General features: G+C 43.1%; 2 protein-coding genes across 2 annotated transcripts in view; both read left to right on the top strand.

Annotated features, from left to right (window-relative positions):
- The window catches only part of LOC120428101 (uncharacterized), a 581,627-nt gene that overhangs the window by 209,366 nt on the left and 353,391 nt on the right, over positions 1–18,870 (top strand). The gene's annotated exons all lie outside the window — the stretch shown is intronic.
- On the top strand, positions 53–16,762 carry LOC120427825 (nuclear pore complex protein Nup214). The gene is made up of 4 exons (XM_039592753.1): positions 53–217; positions 305–4,166; positions 15,378–16,266; positions 16,330–16,762. Exons 1-4 carry the CDS (start codon positions 182–184, stop codon positions 16,694–16,696), a joined length of 5,154 nt encoding a protein of 1,717 aa, XP_039448687.1. The 5' UTR covers positions 53–181; the 3' UTR covers positions 16,697–16,762.

Genomic DNA, 18,870 nt, shown 5'->3' with positions numbered 1-18,870 from the left:
CCCGGGAGTTCGCTTCGAACAAAAGAAAACGTCAAAAATCTTGCTCCTCAGCACGCACACAAACGTCAACGTTGTTTTCCCGCGGCAGTTCTTGTTGCGTCGCGCTCGCCGAAAAAGTTCAAATTTCGCACCGAAAACCGCATCCTCGTGCCCAAAATCCGTGCAATTCCGGTTCCCCGCAATGGCCACTCCCGCACCGACGGCCCTGGACGTCACGGTACGTTGGCAATTTCTGTTCTTTCGGAAGTCATCGATTTTGAGAGGTTATGTTTATGTTTACGGCTTTTTTTTGCTTTTCTCGCAGGATCTCAAGTTTAAGCTGCAGAACAAGGTTCCGGTGTTTGCCGGCGATGGGACCGTCCGGGACGGGTGCTGCCTGCTGGCGGCGGCCAGCGTGCACGGGCTGGTGTTTGTGGGGACGACGGGGCCGCAGCTGCGCGTTCTACAGCTGAGCAGTATTACGCCGGACAAGGTGATCGACGAGGTCGTTCCGCTGCGGACGGTGGCGTTGCCGAGTGAGCCGTACCAGCTGGCGGTCAGCTGTGACCATGGGCTGCTGGCGGTGGACGTGGTCGTGGGTGGGGTTCCGTTTGTTTATGTCTACTCGGTTCCGTCGTTTTTGACGCCGACGGTTGGGAAGTTGTACGAGATTCGGACGTCGCCGGAGGGTGGCGTGAGGAGTACGCAGATCTTGTGGAATCCGGTGATTCACAACATGTTTTCGCTGAGGACGGAGAATGGGGCGCTGTCGGTTTACACGTTGAAGGAAGGGTCCGGGTTTGAGTTTCACTCGTTGGACAAGGCCGAGGGGGCGATTTGTGCCTGCTGGAGTCCGAAGGGGAAGCAACTGGTGGTCGGGTTTGCCAACGGGAAGCTGGCGCAGTACAAGCCGGATTTGAAGCTGGCGAGGACGATCGTCTGTCCGGGTGGGGTCATGGAGGGCGCGTTCGACGTGATTGCGGTTCAGTGGCTGTCGACGTACCAGTTTGCGGCCGTTTTCATGCCCAAATCGGATGATAGCGTTCCGTCGTTGTTCATCGTGAACGCTCCGAAGGTGGGCAATCCGGTTTATATCAATTACGAGGACATCTGCTACAGCCAGAGTGGCCCCCGGAAGGGACAGGTCTTCCTGGTGCACATCCTGCCGTGGAACCTGCTGTTGATGGCGTCCGCGAACAGCATGGAAGTGGGCATTCTGGGCACGACCGAAACCGGCGAAACTCCGACCTGGTGCCAGTGGTCTACGACTGACGAAGCTCGGGCGGAACTTCCGCTCTCCGCTGACAAACAGGAAACCTTCCCCGCCGGTTTAGCCCTCGATACTGGCTGCAAACATCAGGTCCTCGTCGGCGAAGAAACGATCCCGGTGATGCCAATGCTGCACATGGTCTCCACCTACGGCCTACTGGTCTCCTTCAACATCCTTAACCTGACCCCGAACGTCCCGAACATCTGCTCACCTCCGCGACCCGTCAACGACACTTCCGGCCAGTTTGAGCGGCTCGACTTCAGCAAACCTGTGACTGCACCTGCCCCTCAAGTTGCCGCCGCCGCACCACCCCAAGCCGCGGAGATTTCCTTCGCCCTCCCAACCGGGGCCACCTCCACTCCGGCCATCGCCAAAACCAAGTCGTTCTTCAGCCCAAGTGAGAACAAAAGCTCGATGAACCTGTTTGGCGCGTCAACGGCAACGACGACGACGGCACCAGCCGCAACGATCACTCCAACCTTCGGCAAGCCGCTCACGTTCGGGGGGTTCGCTGCGGCCACGCCGCCGACGACGACCTCGGAACCGGTCAAGACGAGTCCATTTGGGGGGACGCCGAGCTTCGGGTCGATTGGGGGATTTGCGCCGCCGGCGCAGCAACAGCAACCAGTGGCTGCTCAGTCAAGTCTGTTGAAACAAACCCTCGCTCAACCGCCGAAGCAAGCTCCGGAACCGACGAAACCGTTTGTAACGGTTCCGCCGACGTACACGCCGCCTGCGCCGACTCCAGCAGCCGATTTGGCTCGATCCGGGTCGTCGGGAAGTTTGGCGCAGCAAAAGCAGAAGCAGAAGCCGGTCGAGCCGTCCGAGGACACCAACTTCGTGATCCGGTCGATGATCACGGAAGAGATCCGGAAGTTTGAGAAGGAGCTGACGAACCTGCAGAGTCGCTGCCAGTCGCAGAGCATCGCCATCGGGACGAAGGAGGAGTCCGCGGGCATGATTAGGGACTTGAAGGAGTTGCAGGATCTGAGCGTACAGGCGAGGGAGAGTACGGAATCGCTGACGTCGGACGTGCAGGCGTTGCGGCTGGGGTTGAACGAGGCGTTCGCGATGGTGGCGGAGGCGAACAGTAAGGACGGGATATTCAAGCACCCGAGTCCGAACATGTTCCAGGAGACGCACGCCATGAGTCAGTCCAGTCGACGGCAGTTGGCCAGCCTGCAGAACAACCTGGCGATCAACGAGAACCAGCTGCAGATCGTCAACAAACAGCTCGACGCGCAGTGGTCTGCCATCCAGGAAGCTAGCAGGGTCAACTCCCGGCGGAGGATGCACGTTCCGAGCTTGGAGGTCCTGTACCAAACCCTGTCCAAGCAGCAGGAGATCCTGAACCGCCAGCGGGACAAAATCAGCGGTCTAAAGGGGAAACTTGGCTTGCGCGAGAACATCCGCGGATTGGAAAAGAACCGCCGCATGGCGGACCTCTCCGGCGACAACGGAACTACGGCGGCCATCGACTCGCTGACCGACTCCATCGTCGCGATGAACATCGGCGAGAAGATCCGGGCGGACGCCCAGCGCATGACGGACGCCAAAATGGACGCGCTGAGAAGGACGCTTCGTCAGCGCAAGATCGTCACCGTCAAAGCGGGTCGTCCGGACCGGGTTGGCCTAAACTCCGAGGTCGTACGCGAGCGCCGCAACGAAGCCCGGCGCCAGAACCAGGAGAAACCTAAACAACAGGCGCCGAAACCAGTTCAACAACCCCAACAACAGCCGAAACCGGTCGCGGTCAAAGCACCGGAAGCTGCGCCCAAGTTTGAACTACCCAAAAGCGCAATGCCGTCGTTTGCACCGAAACCTGCTCCGGCTGCCGTCGCCGCCGCCGCACCCGTTGCCAAACCGGCCACTTCCGGCGCGTTCAGCTTCGCGGCACCTTCAGCAACTGCTGCTGCTGCTGCTGCGGCACCTGCACCAGTCCCCACTAGCAAGCCAGTGTTCAGCTTCGGTCCCTCATCAGCTGCGACGACATCGCCTTTCGGCCAACCCGCAAAACCCAAAGAGCCGGAAATCCCGAAGGAAACGACCCTTTTCGGCAGCACCACCATCAAACCCATCCAAGCAACCGTCGCTCCTCAAAAACCTAAAGAAAAATCCGACTCAACTGCTCCTCCACCAGCGTACGGATTCGGCACCAGCGGCCTAACCATCCAAGCCATTCCGAAGCCCAAAGACACCGCCGAACCACCAAAAGCCACCGTCCTTGCATTCGGATCTAACAACAATGGCGGCGCCGCCGCCCCCAAACCAACCTTCGCCTTCGGCGCAGCCAACAAGGAACCGGTCTCGTTCGGAGTCCCGCAACCCCCAGCAACCACCCCCGCCCTCAACCTCACCAAAGAAAAAGAAAACGAACCCGGCGTAAAACCGCTCGCCGACAAGCCGAAAAAGGACGCCGATCCACTTCCGGCCGCCGCTGACCCCGAACCCGCGAAATCCGCCTTCCCCGCACTGACAAACCTGCTCCAAAAGGTCGATCCGGCGAAGCCGGAAGCAACACCCGCCACAACGAAACCCCCCACCCTGTTCGGTTCCGTGGCCAAGACAACCTCCTCGATCTTTGGCACGTCTTCGACGGCGACGATCGCGCCCGGCACGGGCCTCTTTGGCAGCATCAAGCCGGTAACGTCCACCGCCGCAGGTGGCGGTCTCTTTGCGGGGGTTTCGTTCGGAAGTGGGACGGCGCCGACGACGACGACGTCGGTAGAGAGTGGTTCCACAAATGTGACGACAACGAGTTCGGCGCTGTTTGGATCGATCAAGCCGGCGGCGACGACGACGACGACGACGACCAGTTCCGGGTTTTCGTTTGGATTTGGAAGTGCCACGGCGGCGACGTCGGCCAAGCCGACTGATTTGTCTGTCAAAGCGGATGCGGTGAAGGCGGAATCGAAAGGTGAGTTTTTGAAAGCATGCTTGGATGTTGGGAAATTTCTATGTTTTGCACTTCTCAATTACGGACTTCAAAGTCAATTATCTGGACAGGTAACTTTTCCTTTGAATACCGAGAGGAGAGTAATCACGGCCTTTTTCAAGGTATTTCCAATATGTACATAAATTGTTTCCACAGTTGAATTGCCTCTTCTCTCAAGTATGTTTTTGTTTTGCCATCTTGATTGATCTTCTCTCTACTGTGGATTTGCTTCGTTGCTGATCAAAAGAGGTTCCGTAGCTATCGAGACGATCGAGACCCGAATTTCCGGACAAGCTTTTTACCAGGGTGGCCACATCGGGAGAAAACCGGGAAAAACTCGGGAATTCGACTGAAAACCCGGGAAAATATTTTAAGTTTAGTTAAAATTCGACAAATTCCTCTTAAATGACTTCAACGTATACTTTTCTCTATTAGAATATTATTCTAGTTATTCTAAATGAATGATTCGGGCAAATAATGTTTGAATTTGTGACACAAGCTACTAGGCTTTGATTGTTTTTTTTTTCTGTTGAGTAGGGGAAATCTACCCATTTTAATCCTAATAAGCGGTCGTGTTTGAATGATGCTGGATAATCTAGAGTCTCCCTTGAATTTTACTAAAACCATGTACACCAACGAGTAGAGCAAGTTTTTGTGAACATTTCTGTTTATTTTCACTTTCACTAAAAGTTATTCTATTTCTTTACCAAGCATTTAACAAAAAAAATCCCAAGGGTATTCTAATCGAGGCGAATGCATTGGGCCACGCCCATTTTTCTAATATCGGCTTAGTTCTTTTTTCTTCCAACACTCTGTCGAGTGTTGCCATTTGCGCTGACAGTTCAAACGAACACTCACGAAAAGTGGCATTTATAGGGAAAGTTTCCTGGCATCGCTGGCTGTGCTGCTGGTGGTGTTGACGGCCAGCCTTTGTTCTTTTTTGCCTTCGTCTCTCGCTCGGTTTTCTTCAGCCTTCGATTGGAATGCAAAGTGAAAATTGAAACGTCAAACGACTTGGCGCGTTTGTTTTTTTGATGGCGCTTGCTAATTTATTACATTTTTCGGGATTATTCTTCAAGTGAGTGCCTTACTAATGATCAAAAGAACATGTTGCCGGTAGTTGGAAGCAATTTCATATCTTAAGCGCCGTGAAAAAGTAAGCGAAAGGGAAAAGCTAATTTTGGCGATATTCATTAAGCGTTTGAGGGATTCTCGTGTGTGTCACTGTGTGTGCCAACAAAATGATGAGAAGTGGTCTCGCAAAATACAAATTATGATCAAAAGTGCATTAAATGTGATCTTTTTGGCCAGTAAGTGGCATACATTTGCGTGCTTACTCGAGGCGGTGCTGTTGCTGGTAAGTTTATAGCCCAAATAGTATTTTTTTTAGCTTTAATCGAGCATCAAACTCTCCATATGACGAAGATAGGTGTTTGATTGGAAAGGGTAGATTTCCCCTATTCCTTGATATATTTCTTTGGCGAGGAGGGAGAAGCAACTACGATTACCACTACCTACACCACCGGACCCGGTTTAAAAAACAAATGTTTGATAAGCTGCAATTTTTTCGATCAAGTTCGCGGTTCAATAGAAAATTTACTCAGCGCTATGATTTTTGAAGTCTTATTTCAATAAGTATTGAATTTCATAAGCACAATAAACAATTTATTTTTATTTTATGATTTATTTCAATATCAACTTGAGGGTGCACAGCAGCCAAGGTAGTTGTTGCCTTTTTATTTCAAAAATTGTCAAACTTACGGATTTAACCCTTCAACAAAATGATTGTAAAAAGAGTCAAAATCTGCTTTTTTGTAGACAGTAACTTTAGGGAATAAATAACCGATAGTTCCCATAATTTTGAAGATACTAAAATTTGCGTACCGAAAATCGTGGTGCAAAAAGCTTAGCTTGATGGGCGCCGTTAAAAATAAGAACACAGTTCAGACTCGATTAACCGAAGCCCTCGGAAAAAAAAAAATATAAATATTGAAATATAAAGCCACAGTTTCAACATTTGAGCATGAAAATGAGCATGAGAGACCACCCATGGTTGTCCTTCTCCGTTGCTGAACAGGACCATAATATCCAGCCGTCCCCTAACATGACAGTTTTCGTGAATTGCGCGTATCCACCGACAGATGGCATGTGGACCTCGTCGGAGTCCGCCCATTAAAAACGCAACTCAAAATTTGCATGGGAAACTTTTTTTTCGTGACGGCTTTCGCGGCACGCTCCCTCCAACTGTTCGAGACTAATATTTTAACGTGGCGTATCTTTAAACAAGTTTTTCAAGAAAATGATTCCAGAATGCTTATTTTGTCGTTTTAAACCGAAAGTAGGCAAAAACTATATTAATTTAAACTATTCGCCATTTTCAAATGTTTGGCTAGATGATATCAAAGGCCGCCATCTTAGGCCCACTGGGCCCACAAAAAGAGGTACGCTCAGTTTGTATGGGAGCTGTCAACATGCTCCCGGGCTGATAATATCCCATCACCACAACCGGTCACACGCTTCAACGATCAATTTTTTTTTTTCCATGTACATTCATTCAGTTAAAATATTATTGAGTGTCCAATCACAAACGATGACTTTTCACCTCAATTTTAAATACTAGCAACTTTCATTTATTCATGAAATTTTGTAGCTTTCGCTATTCAGTGATTTCAAATGTAGGAGGTCCTACATGTACAAAAGGGAAAAGGGATACCTTAAAACTAACTTATAAACTATATAAAGAGCGGATCAATGCAGCTGAAGACTGCAATGATTTTTGTCGAAATGCATCAATTATCTTATTGGACATAACATCCAAAGTGTCAACTTCGGCTAATTGATGAAGTTCACTGGTGCTGAACCAGGGAGGAAGTTTCAGAATCATTTTCAGAATTTTGTTCTGAATCCTCTGAAGTTTTTTCTTCCTGGTTAAGCAACAGCTTGTCCAGATCGGCACAGCATAAAGCATGGCAGGTCTGAAAATTTGTTTATAAATTAACAGTTTATTCTTGAGACAAAGTCTAGAATTCCTGTTTATAAGTGGATACAAACATTTAATATATTTGTTACATTTAACCTGGATACTTTCAATGTGATCCTTGTAAGTAAGGTTTTTGTCAAAAGCAAGTCCAAGATATTTCACTTGATCCTCCCACTTTAAATTTACCTCATTCATCTTTATAATGTGATGACTTTTTGGTTTAAGAGAATCAGCCCTTGGTTTGTGAGGGAAAATAATAAGTTGAGTTTTTGCAGCATTTGGAGTAATTTTCCATTCTTTCAAATAAGAATTGAAAATATCCAAGCTTTTTTGTAATCTTCTTGTGATGACACGAAGGCTTCTGCCTTTGGCGGAGATGCTTGTGTCATCAGCAAAAAGTGATTTCTGACATCCTGGGGGCAAATCAGGCAAGTCAGAAGTAAAAATATTGTATAAAATTGGACCCAAAATGCTTCCTTGAGGGACGCCAGCACGTACAGGTAGTTGATCAGATTTGCTATTCTGATAACATACCTGCAGAGTACGATCCGTCAAATAATTTTGAATAATTTTCACGATATAAATCGGAAAATTAAACCTTTTCAATTTCGCAATCAAACCTTTATGCCAAACACTGTCAAATGCTTTTTCTATGTCTAGAAGAGCAGCGCCAGTAGAATAGCCCTCAGATTTGTTGCTTCGAATTAAATTTGAAACTCTCAACAACTGATGAGTACTTGAATGCCCAAGGCGAAATCCAAACTGCTCATCAGCGAAAATTGAATTTTCATTAATGTGCGTCATCATTCTATTAAGAATTATTCTTTCGAATAATTTACTAATAGATGAAAGCAAACTAATGGGCCGATAGCTTGAGGCTTCAGCAGGATTTTTATCCGGTTTCAAAATCGGAATTACTTTGGCATTTTTCCAACTACTGGGAAAATATGCCAAATCAAAACATTTGTTGAAAATTTTGACCAAGCTACTTAAAGTTGCTTCTGGTAATTTTTTAATTAAAATGTAAAAAATGCCATCCTCACCAGTGGCTTTCATATTTTTAAATTTTTTGATAATAGTTTTTATTTCATTCAGATCCGTATTAAAAACTTCATCTGATGAAAATTCTTGTTCAACAATATTCTGAAATTCTATTGAAATTTGATTTTCAATAGGACTCAAAACATTCAAGTTGAAATTATGAGCACTCTCAAACTGCTGAGCAAGCTTTTGAGCTTTTTCCCCATTAGTTAATAGAATATTATCACCATCTTTTAAAGAAGGGATGGGTTTTTGAGGTTTCTTAAGAACCTTTGAAAGTTTCCAAAAAGGTTTGGAATAAGGTTTAATTTGTTCGACATCTCTTGCGTACTTTTCATTTCGCAGGAGAGTGAATCTGTGGTCAATAACCTTTTGCAAATCTTTTTGAATTCGCTTCAGTGCAGGATCACGAGAACGTTGATACTGTCTTCGGCGAACATTTTTCAGACGAATCAGAAGCTGAAGATCGTCATCAATAATGGGAGAATCAAATTTGACTTGGACTTTAGGAATAGCAATATTCCTAGCATCCAAAATTGCATTAGTTAAAGATTCCAAGGCTGAATCAATATCAGCTTTGGTTTCTAAAACAAAATCATGATTTAAATTATGCTCAATATGATGCTGATACCTGTCCCAATTAGCTTTGTGGTAATTAAACACAGAACTATTGGGTCTGGTAACTGCTTCATGAGAAAGTGAAAAAGTTACTGGGAGGTGATCAGAATCAAAATCAGCATGAGTCACTAAAGGACCACAATACTGACTTTGATTTGTCAACACCAAATCAATAGTAGATGGATTTCTAACAGAAGAAAAGCAAGTTGGCCCATTCGGGTATAAAACCGAATAAAGACCAGAAGTGCAATCTCTGAACAGAATTTTACCATTGGAATTTACTTTTGAATTATTCCAAGATTGGTGTTTGGCATTAAAATCACCGATGATCAAAAATCGAGATCTATGCCGAGTAAGTTTATTCAAATCCCCTTTGAAATAATTTTTATTTTCCCCAGTGCATTGGAATGGCAAATATGCAGCTGCAATCATAATTTTCCCAAAAGAAGTTTCAAGTTCAATGCCCAAACTTTCAATAACTTTTAACTTAAAGTCACGTAACGTGCTATAAGTCATACTACGGTGGATAACTATTGCAACTCCACCGCCATTTCGATTCATTCGGTTATTAGTTATAACTTTATAATCTGGATCACTTTTCAAATAAGTGCCAGTTTTTAAAAATGTTTCGGTTATAACAGCAACATGCACGTTATGAAAATTAAATATATTGCATTAAAATTCATAATATTGATGGAATTACTTAGATCCATGATTAAACTTCAGGGTAAGAACAACATCATTCGCAAATTTTAATCCAATCTGGATTGCTTCCATCATGGATGTAGCATTACTCATTGTTTGAATCAAACCAAACAGTGAGTTTTGCAAAAAAGTCATTTTTTCAAACGTAACATCGCCGAGATCAGAAGATCCCAAAGCGTTGCCAGCAGAAAAATTTTCAAATGAGATTTGAGGTACCTGCCCAATTTCAGAAAGATTGGTAGAGGATTTAAAATTCGTGGATGAACCCGAAACGACGTTAGCATAAGAAATGCCATTGTTGTTACCTAACTTTTCCACGGTAGGGGTATTTCTAGAATTGTTCGAGTGAGACAGCACGAACGTTTGATTTAAAGATGCAGGTACAACCTGACTTTGAGAAAATTTCGGTTTGGATTTCGGCTGATGCTTAGCACGAGAATCCAAAACCTTTTTTCTGATGGGGCAATCCCAGAAATTTGATTTGTGATTTCCACCACAATTTGCACATTTAAATTGGGTGACTTCTTTCACGGGACAATTGTCCTTGTCGTGAGAAGAATCCCCGCAAACCATGCATTTTGGAACCATGGCGCAATGATCAGTACCGTGACCGAATGCCTGGCAACGCCGGCACTGGGTCAGATTCTGGCCATTACCGCCATGTTTCTTAAAATGCTCCCACTTTACCCGTACATGGAACAAAAACTGAACTTTGTCCAAAAGTTTCAAATTGTTGATTTCATTTCTGTTGAAATGAATCAGATAAAATTGTGAAGTCAAACCAAAGCGAGAAATATTCCCGTTTGATTTTTTCTTCATCGGTATTACTTGGGATGGGGCAAAGCCAAGCAACACCTTAAGTTCGTTTTTGATCTCATCCACCGACAAGTCGTTGGAGAGACCTTTCAAGACCGCCTTGAATGGCCGAGCATTCTTGGTCTCATACGTGTAGAAATTGTGATTGTGGTTTTTCAAATAACCAACAAGTTTGGTGATCTTGTAAAGATTCCGTCAACAAGCGACATTCTCCTCTTCGACCAAGCTGGAACGAAACTTTCAAATTGCAAGTTTCCTTGCAATTCTTCAGTTGCGTTCGAAAGCTGGCCAAATCGGAGACGGAAGTCACTACAATTGGCGGAGCCTTTACTCGTTTCTCGACGGCAGAAGGCTCAGTACGAGGAGAAGGTTCCATGTCTTCAGTTTCGGATAAAACACCGAAACTGTTTGTCAATGGAATTGGAGGATTGACCTCACATTCAGAATCAGAATCAGACCTCAGAAGAGGCTGTTTTCTTTTTCTGTTTCCGTTACCCGGTTTAGCGTTCAAACGCTTCACCGACGTAACGACCAAATCGAGCCAAACATTTCATTAGGGCACAAAACCAAAAAGTAAACATTCGGGATTATTCCACTATTCCACTCCATAGTACACTCCCTACATGCCCTCCAAGAATCAGATTGATAGCAAACAATTTCCTATTGAAAAAATCAAAAAAACAAAAGGGCATATAACAATGTTCACTCCAAACCAGAAAAAAAGTTCAATTGTGCCCTTTTCTTTTTCGTTAATTTTTCGTGGTTAAGGAACTTTCTATGTTATAAAGTGAACTTTTCATACATTCTTAACACTAATTCACTTCAAAACAAAGTTTGGTTAACGTTTCACCAAGGGTTTCTGCAGAAAAAAAACTTCGTCGAAATACAATATTGAATACGGCCCGCGGCTGCTGTTCAGTACACTTTTGAAGAATTTTAATGTTTCACATACCTTATCTGCTCCATTCGATCATAAAACTTCACCAATTATCAAAATTTCCACTGAATTCCTCATTATTTCTAACTAAACAAAAGGGCCCATAAACATCATTCAAAACAACAATCCGGTGACAGCGCTTTAGTGCCCTTTTAGTTCTCTTCGAAATTGCATTTAGAAAGGGCCCATTATGAACAGCAGTTGGAAAGCTAAAAGGGCCTAATAACGAGATTTTTTAAAATTATGAGTTTTATTGCGAAAATCAACATAAATTAAGAAGCAGTAAAGCAGAGTTGAGGATAATGGTGTGTTTTATCGAATCATCAGTAAAAATACCATCAGTCATGCTTATTTTTTAAATAGGAATTGAAACAAGTTGTCCATTTTTTGCAAGCGATTTTCTCGAATCGCGGTTTTAGCTTTTGTGCCCTAATGAAATGTTTGGCTCGAAATCTTCAGAAGATTTGCGTTTTACCTTTGTTTTGACGCATTTTGCAAGCAAAGTTCTCTTGAAAAGATGGCTTTGTTTGTAAAATACAACAAAATTTCAGGTGGGGTTAGTCTTGAAAAGACTGTTTAGAATTTTGGAAAATAACTCAGGTAGTCTTTTAAAAGACTGTGAATTTTGTTTTGAAATAACTCTGAGCTTAGGTAGTAAAAAATACCGCAGCTCTAGTGTCCGTTCACCACGAAGGTTCGCAAGACACTGATTACACTAGTTGTTTTGGTAAAGGTTCGCAAGACACTGATTACATAAGTTGTTTTGCAATCATTAGTTTTCAAATAATGTAAAATTTTACGAAAACAAAAATATCAGCGAAAAAAGAATAAAGAATCTAAAATTTTCAAAAATTTGGTGAATGAATCTAAAATTGATTTCAATTGATTCCACTTAAATTTTCATTATAATTTTGAAGTTTTTTGAAAAAAAAAATGCCCCCTGATTTTTCGGGCCAATTTTAAAGGGGAGAGACAAAACCTTTAAATAAAATTTGTACCAGCATAATCTATTTTAAAATGATTTGGCATTTTGAAATCCAAGATGGCGGCCAAAATGGCTAAAATGAAATATTGAAAAAAATGCATTTTCAAATTCAATAGGCAATCAACCACTCAACAGTGACTAAAATTAAGTAGCTGAACTCGAATTTGATGTTCGGATAATCGAGACGGACTGTTTACAATGTTTACTGTAAAACAATTGGTAGAATTTCAAAAATCTGTTTTCAGTAGTATTTTATAAGATAATTTTTGGCTTTTTCAGTCAAACAAATTATTAAGGACAAATTGCTATGAAACTTTGTGCTTGTGTTTTGAGTATTTTTGTACAATTTTAAAATGTCGGAAATATTTGGTATTTAAGATTTCTTAAAGAATTTTGACTGTTTCGGTTCTGTTGTTCAGAAAATCGCAGCACGGTCAATTGATTTTTTAAATTCTGTGTTACTCAAAAATTTAAAAACATCCAAACATGTTTATTTTTTTTTTATTTTTTCAATAAATTTGGCACGGCTCATACAAAGGTTGTATCGAGAATTATGTTTATATTTGCGTGATCTGAAAGTCGCGATGAGGAGTTGAAGTACAGGCCAACTCAGAGAGGTTTTTTTGGACAGTTACATTTTTTTTTTAGAAATCATCTCATCAATACCAAAATCCTTGCCAAAGATACTAAATCGATCAGCAAAAAATGTTTTGAGTTACCGATTGTTTGAATAATATGGCACACTTTCTCTTGAAGAATTGTTCTTCTTGAATTTACAAAAGCATTTTTAAAAGAAAACTGAAGATTATTTGCTTAAATGTTGCTGTCTTTTGCAAACTTTTTCTACCCATTCTCATACCCAACATTGTAAATGCTATTTCCTGAATTCCAGTAATAATTTATGTAATTCTTAAATTTAATACAAAACGATTTTTTATTGATTTTAAGTTAAGAAAAATGGCTGGCCAAGGGTGAATGATGCTGATGATACCTCTTCAGTTGACGCTCAGGCAGGGAACATCCTGGAAGGAGCGTCACTGACTACGTCCGTAGTCCTGTTAGATCATTCTTGATCAAGACAGTATAGCTCTGGTTCCTTGCAAGTGTCCTATTTTCTTACCTCCGCGTTGGCTTGGTTTAATCATCATGATGACAAGGTGTAACCTAGCTGGTGGCCTGTGGAAACGGATCGTAAACCTTTGACCACCGCGGGTCAAAGTCGAGACGGCTAAAAGAAAGGGGCGCGACAATGTGGGAAAGGGAAGTAATTTGTGATTGTAGATTCGTGATTGTTTTGATTCGCAGTATGTTGAGTCAACTGCTGTGGATGTACCTGAAACATCGCACAACGGGGTTTCTCTTCTCTTCATTCTCAACTACCACCTATCTTCTGTTTATTTTGTTTCACTGATTTTCTAACGCGGCTTCTGTTTACTATCCTCCATTTGATTTCGATTTTACTCATTTGATTCTCTTATTTCTCAACGCTTTTCCACTATATTTACTGACACAACACAAATATTTGTATTGAACTTTTGCAAAACTTTTGTAAAATGCTTAGGACCAAAAATTGTAACAAAACACTCAACACTAGGGAAGATTTCAGGAGAAAACAATACACAGTAAATAACAATTATTTTTTGTGAATTCAAACTAAAAATAAAACAATTTTTGCTTTAATGAAAGTGGATAGGCACACTTTAAATGGTTAGGCGCTTATACTTACATCAAACCCTACGTAATGTACCACCCCCGGCCGAGTTAAAATGCGTAACCGGAAAAGAAGGTGTGCATGCCTGGCACGAACACTCAAAGCGTGTTCTAGCGTGTTGCTCGTACTGACTCAGAGCAAAGAGTGAGATGTAGGTGTAAGGGCAGTGCGTGTTTGCATAAGATGTGCATAAGATCGGTCAAGGCCCGTTCTTACACTGAAAATTGCGAATGTTTGGATCGATATAAATAATTGGTTTTTGTTGAGCAGAGGTCGCAGCCTTGCCTAGATGATCGCTCAGCTCAGCTGCAGCTTCGTTTTATTAAAGTTTTTGGGCTTGATCTCACAAATACAACTAAACGTTATCTGTCAAATGACAGATAATCCCCAAATTGACTTTTCCCAAGTTTTCCGCTCAAGATCTGGCATCGATTTTTAGATCGAATAGCCCCCGAAGTGGAGCGGAGCTCGCTGCTTAAGATGTTAATAAATTGAAAAGTTTTCGCGAGCAGATTTTTTTTTTCATAATAGTTTTGTGGAGGAGAAGAAGTACCTACTGCATAAGCTTTTTATTTTCTACTAATACTTCGATTCATTGCTTGTTAAAAAGGATGCAAGACGATGCGATGCCTCTGGTCTTGGGATGGGATGATGGAATATCCAAACCTCTCGCAGTGCCGTAACTGCCAAGTGGAACAACCGCTTTAGAATCGACGGCAGTCAAAAATGATGTGATCTGCAAGTGGGACATCGCTCAGCAGATTTGCGCTATGAGATTTGACACAGCGGTTGTAAACTCAGGAGTCCACAACGGGGTTATTGTACTGCACCGGAAACCACTGCTTGCGATAGCCTGTCGCCATCATGTGACGGAATTGGTTTGGAAGCATAAGCAGGCTCGATATCAAGAGCTAGAGTCGGGCTATCTACGTTGGATCACTCCATCGACTGTTTTAGTACTGAACTAATGTAATACATCGAGAATCTTTGTCTTTGCATCGCTCAGTGCTATAGTTGGCAATGGTATCGCCATTAGCCCTCAACCGTGTCCGCAATCAGTCATTTCGGTGAGAGACCTGATACATCAAGTACCGCTAATTTTCCGGAATCATTCTTAGGAAAAGCTGAGCAAATCGAAAGTTTGAACCGACGTCGGCGCCCGGAAGTCGAATGTTCTCCGTAAGGTCGATCACGCGGTAGTTGAAGTTGATATCTGTGTTTGGGAAACGCTAGTAAAACGAAAAAAAAAATGATTCTAGGTACTTAAAGTTGATGTCGGCGTTTGGGAAATGCACTCGAAAATTTCAAACCATTTTCAAGACTAAGAAAATTGCTGATCAAATTCCGGATCGAACGCATTAATGTAACTCCGATATTTCCGTCTTCCTTTTCCTTCACAGAAGAGGTCAAAACCCCTCCCGCTGCAACCTCCACAACCTCAACGGTTCCTCCAGTATCATCCACGGCGGTATCCACAACTGCGGCAACCCCGGCACCCTCAGCAACACCCGCATCAACAACCACCACCACGGACACCACGTCGAACCTGTTTGGCTCGTTCAACATTTGCTCACCCTCGACACCGCCGGAAACGTCCAAACCGGCCTCCTCCAGCAACATCTTCGGAACAGCGGCTTTCTCGACTCCAAAGACGGACACGACCTCGATCTTTGGCGGTGCCTCCGCGGAAGCCAAACCCGATTCTGCGTTTGGAAGTGTTAACCCTGCGGCAACGCCGGCAACGGGTCTGTTTGGAGCGGTGACCAGCAGCAGTGCCGCCGCGCCAGGAGCGGGATCGTCAATCTTTGGTGGAGGTTCTCCGTTTGGAACGCCGGCTTCGACCGCTCCCGCCACCGCCGGAAGTGGTTTGTTTGGGTCGATAACTCCGGCGACGTCGCCCGTTGCTACAGGAGCGTCTGCCGGGTCAATCCTTGGAGGTGGAGCCACGGCGAGTCCGTTTGGAGCTGCGGCAGCTAGTGCAACGCCCGCGGCCTCCGTAGGAATCTTTGGTGGGGCTGCTTCCGCAGCACCCAGTTCCGGAGGACTGTTTGGATCGGTCGGTGCTAGTCCTGCTGCTGCTACTGGAGCAGCAACGGGAGGTTCCATATTTGGCGGGTCGTCCGCGTTCGGTGCCAGTGCCAACACGAGCAGTGGAAACATCTTCGGTAGTGCCACGACCGGAAGCACGGGCGGATTTGGATCGTCGGCGTTTGGGCAACCAGCTTCGCCGGCACCAGCCCAGTCCATCTTTGGAGGTGGTGCTAGCACGCCCGCGTTCGGAGGTTCCAGGTATGTTGTCTTGAAATTCTCTGATCTTCTCACAACAAAACTAACATTTATCTTCGTTTTCAGTTTTGGATCTCCGGCGCCCACCGGAGGAGCCTTCAGTCAACCGACCGGTAGCGTAGCGACGTCCGGTTTCGGATCCCCAACTGCGTCCGCCTTCAATAAGCCGGCGGCCTTTGGCGGAGCGCACACGTTCGGAGGCACACCGGCGTTCGGAGCAGCGCCAGCGTTCGGATCGAAGCCGACCTTCGGAAGTCCGCCGGCTGTGGCGAGCGCCTTTGGCCAGCCAGCCGCGAACCCCACCAGCCCATCAAACAACCTGTTCGAGCAGCTCGGCTCGTCCTCGCAGGGCGTTTCGTTTGGCAATCTGGCCCAACAGTCGGCCCAGAAACCGGCCCAGTTTGGCGGTTCGTCGTTTTCCAGCTGGCGTTAGGACTAAGGTAATAGCTGTTTCTGTTTGTGGAATAATAAGCTTAATGTTTTGCTGAATCTTGCTTAACCGGCACCGTCTGAAACTTATTGTGTGAGAAAGTTCCTTTTGGTTAAGGGCGAGACATTTTTCCTTGATTTGTATATTTTTTTATTCTCTGTCCTCTATATCTTAACCTATGCCCTAATTGGCTCAATCGGATCTCAAGATCTTTTGCCCTTGTTCAGGATGGATGATGATGATCTCCAGGGGGGTCTTCCTTCCTTCCTTCCTTCACGCGTTGTGGTGTAGTTGGTTGGTCATCTTCCCGTCCTTTTTGGACTCAACCACCACTATTTGGTTCTAGCGCGCGCGCTCCAGGGCACCGGGCATTTCCGCTTGACCACGTTCGGGGAAATATTATTTTATAAGAAAAAAAATTGATGGTTGAATGATCAACTTTCTTTTTGGCTTCATTCAGAACAGACGTAGCATTTTAGGGGGGAAGGGGTGTTGAAAGGTTTGGTACTATTCATTCAAATGCAATGAATATTGTCAAAGACTTTTTTATGTATATATTCTCAAAACAATTACTTTTTTCTTATAGACATGATAATAATAATGCAAAAGAAGTTTTGTTATTTTTTATGATTCAAAAAATATAACGCCCAAGATGGTGGCCAATATGGCGGTGTTGAAATATTTAAAAAATGCATTTTATTATTTAATAGGCAATCAACTATTCAAATTTGACTAAAATGGGGTTGCAGAACTCAAATTTTGTTGTTTAAAAGAAAGAAAAAAATGTTCGTGATTTGATTACAGTCATCCCACATATTCGGAACACTTTTGTGGTAATTTGTCAATAGGATGCAAAATGCAACTTTTCTGTCGACCCTACTATTTCTAGGACCTTTATTTGGACATTCTCTTGCTATTTCACTAGTAAAATTAGTACTTTTTAATCAAAAACCTGCCTTCAAGACTATTTTATCCAGAGTAGCAAAACACTGCCTCTAAATTGCCTGTTCCATGATTGTGGAATGTTATTGTGCCTCCCACAATTGTGGAACACCTGAATTTAACTGATATTTTCACAAAAAAGTTATCAGACCATTGATAAAACATTACTAAGCATGAGTTATATTAGTTTTAGAGCGTGAAGCCATTATTTTGTAAAAAACAAGTACCGTAAAACGGGGTGACTTTGATAGGTTTGCGATTTTCCCGCAAAATGAAAAATACAATTAAAATACGTACGGAATTGTTAAGAATCATACTGACCGTGGTAGAGAAGTGTTCAAAGTACCTCAAAAAGAAAATTTTGAAAAGTTTAGAAAGTTAGTTAACTAGAATTAAGAAAATGTCGATATATAGCATCATTTTAATATTCTCAAAGTGTCATGATTTTCTCAATGAACATGATTTTGAATCAAAAAAAGTCCTTTGTCAAAATGGAATGCATTTTCGGATTCTTTGGACAATTTTCTACTAGGAGAAGGAAAAATAAATTTGTAAATAATTGATATTATGTGTTTTGGAAACATAATTTAAAAAAATCTCCCAATTTATAGGCATTTTAAGTAGAACAAACTTTATATAAAATGTGATCGGACCCGAATGACTCTTGAGTTAAGTGGTCCTTAACGCAAATAAATAAAAATAAATATAAAATGTGAAAACTATCGATTCTTGCTTCGATTTCAGTATAAAATGCCATATGAATCGATAATGTTATAATCAAAACTAGTTTTAACAAATTTCAGGCAAAATTCCGACCTTTTAACAATTTTACCTTAAATTCATATGTACTTTGTTTAAAAGCTTATAAACTTAGTTAACTAAATATAAACATTGATTTTTTTTATCTTAAAAACTGTATCAGCTACTTTAGTGATGGTACATTTAACGTACAAATAAAGTTTGATCATCTTAAATATGATTTTAACAAGAAAAACTATTACTATCAAAGTCACCCCGGAATTTAAACTAAGATTTTTAACGTAACTATTTTTTTAAACACCATTGAAAAAAAAATTCCATAAAAGTGCATGGAATTTGTGTGGCCTACCTCAGTACACGTTTTAAAAATAATAAGCTTCAGAAAAACCTTACCTGTTGGAAAATATTCCAAAAACAAATTGAAATCCTATCAAAGTCACACCGGTTTACGGTACTCCTGGAGAGAAAAAAAAGTT

The sequence above is a fragment of the Culex pipiens genome, chromosome 2 (assembly GCF_016801865.2).
Source record: "Culex pipiens pallens isolate TS chromosome 2, TS_CPP_V2, whole genome shotgun sequence".
Lineage (NCBI taxonomy): Eukaryota > Metazoa > Arthropoda > Insecta > Diptera > Culicidae > Culex > Culex pipiens.
The sequence above is the reverse complement of the archived record's forward strand: the minus strand, read 5'-3'. Positions and strand labels throughout refer to the sequence as shown.